A 2602-nucleotide genomic window follows, 5' to 3' on the forward strand; every position below is an offset into this window, starting at 1 on the left:
ATGGTGTTCAAGGCCCTCAAGAAGAACAGGGTTCGGAGTCAATATGAGTGCCTTTCTTCAAAGACACCAGCTCAAAGTTACAACATAGCTGATTTTTATGTTAATGATAATACACAGAATTCTGTGTATCACAATGAACATTCAAGCAATTACGAGAAGGTGGAAGAGAGCTCACATCACCGGCGACACAAGTCGGTCGGAGATTTTTACAGCAATGGTGGAGGAATTCATGGTGGTGGTGGTGGTGGTGACGGCAACGGCGGCTCTCCTCGCGTGGCAAAGCAACTTGTGAGGTTTGGGAGCCATAGAATGTTTTCATGTGTCACAGGTTAATTCTTGAATTAATATTAATTTGGTAATCACAAGTTAAATTAATGTTTTAAATTATGAATGGTTTGTTTTGGTTTAATTTTGATATTTGATGATTGGCAGTTTGTAATTGTATATGCTTAAGAATTATTGAAGTGGTCTAATCTGTACAGCTTAAATTTCTTTTCACATTTAGCTTAAAATAGGTCAAACTTGCCAGCTATATTGAGCTGTTTCTGAGCCCCATCATGGTTCCAACTTCTAACCAAGATCTTTGGTGGGCTCTTAAAATTATTTTTTTTTAATCTTATCGCAATTTCTCATAATTTATTTTTTTAATCTCAATTAGAATCTGTGCACTAAACACATCTCATAGTGTACTAGTATATGATAAAAATAAAAAAATAAATAATTAAAATGGTTTGTCTTTATTCTTAAAGTCTCAAGTTCCCCATATGCATGAGGTGCCACTTTGTTTTGTCTACCCTTTTTATTTTATCTATTTATTATATTTTTTTGTCTACCCTTTTTATTGCATTATTTGTAGAGTGAATGACAATTTTCCGGCCGTAATTACATTTTCCCACTCATAAACTTCGAAAAAAAAAAAAAAACAATTAGTCGCCCATTGCCAATCTTTGTCAATGGATTTTGTTTCTTGACAGGGTAAAGCTATGAAAAGATTATAATACTCTTTACTATTTTACTTTATAATTTGTAAGGAGGCTGAATAACATTTCCCACTCAAACTTTATTAATTTTATTTTTCACCCTAGTTTGGTTTATATTAATTTTAGGATTAATAAATTTAAAAATAAAGTCAATTATTAAAATAAAAAAATATTATAAAAGCGATTCCGGCCAACCTTTTTTTCTCAGTTTTTTTATTTTTATATTTTCAGATTTTTCTTCTTTTTTACAGTTTTTCAGTTTTTTTTGGAAATTATTTTTCTATATGATTTCATAAAATATATACAATTTTAATGAAATATTGTTTTGTAGATATAGAAATTGAAGAAAGGGGTTTAAATAGCTAATTTCCAAGTTGGTGAAGGTAATTGTCATGTGTTTATAATTTAGGGATCTAAAGAATATTAATCCTATAATATATATTGTGAAAACTGACCTGACAAAAATGCCCTTTTGTTGTTAAAACTAACATCTGAATTTAACAATGGGTGGGAATTATATATATATATATATGACGAGTAAGTAAGGCAAACCTAGAGGGTGGTCAGCAAAATTATTTATTAATTCTATGTGATAGTAATTTTGGACTTTACATAGTAAAGGGTACATTCAAAAGCAATTAGTTTTGAGTATTTTAAATTGAAAATGATATTGATTTGATGAATTTTATTTTGGTAACCAAAAATAATGAGGAAGAATGAATTTGGTTGAAAAATGTTACATCAATTAGTTAACCAAATATATTTATATGTTTCAATTAATATTTTTGGTCAAATAAAGACTGCTACACTAGCTTGCTAGCTAGAAAGATATCATTTATAATTAAATGAGTTTAACTTATTGTTTGTAAAAGTCTTTGAAAGCAGCCTAACTAATATCTGCTCCAATTTTGTTACATTAAACCATAATTTAGTACTTTTAATTTTCTCCTAGTATATTACTTTCTTGATTAATGTATTTAATATTATATTTAACTTTCTGATCAGTTCATATTATTAAATTTTCCTTTCACTAAAAAACTTCAAAGGAAAATTAACTTCAGATTGTTTCTCTAATTTTATGGTTTCCGTAACAGAAAGATATACGATTGTGTTACATACGAAGTTAAGATATTGTAACTCGAATTTTTGACTTAATTTTTTTAACATTATTTATAAATAGTATATGCTTATCAATTCAACAGTGTTGAGAGATGTTGGGTTGGTTTTGATGGTAACTATTTTTAAATATTCTTTTAATATCAATAGACCAAGGTAAACATTTCACAGGCAAAACAATAACAAACTTTTTTACTAATTTCTTTTATTCTAATAATTCATTTTCTAATTGTTTGATCGTTGGGATCAGTTATAACTCCATCGGAATCCAAATTTGAAAATTTTTATTCGATCTTCTGAATCAATTTTCTCTTTTTCGTGTTCTAGAAATAGAGAACATACTTTTCTGTTGAAATTAATTTCTTACTAAATATTTGAGATTAAGTTGAGACACAATATGTCATATCCAACATAGTTTGTGAATGAGTATCTGATTCCAGTCAACCTTTTTTTTTTTTATTTTTATTTTTTTTACAATTTTTCAGTTTTATTTTTGGAAATTATAT

General features: G+C 27.7%; 1 protein-coding gene across 1 annotated transcript; it reads left to right on the forward strand.

The window, feature by feature from the left end:
• Positions 1–439, forward strand: LOC116131163 (WW domain-containing adapter protein with coiled-coil homolog). The gene is made up of 2 exons (XM_031416805.1): positions 1–293; positions 433–439. The coding sequence occupies exons 1-2, from the start codon at positions 1–3 to the stop codon at positions 437–439; spliced, it is 300 nt and encodes a 99-aa protein (XP_031272665.1).
• The last annotated feature ends 2163 nt before the right edge of the window (positions 440–2602 follow it).

This window comes from Pistacia vera, unplaced genomic scaffold (assembly GCF_008641045.1).
Source record: "Pistacia vera cultivar Batoury unplaced genomic scaffold, PisVer_v2 Contig23, whole genome shotgun sequence".
NCBI classification, from domain to species: domain Eukaryota; kingdom Viridiplantae; phylum Streptophyta; class Magnoliopsida; order Sapindales; family Anacardiaceae; genus Pistacia; species Pistacia vera.

What these genes read in the sequence shown, in the direction of transcription:
- LOC116131163 (XM_031416805.1), top strand. Translation starts at nt 1, where the DNA reads ATGGTGTTCAAGGCCCTCAAGAAGAACAGGGTTCGGAGTCAATATGAG.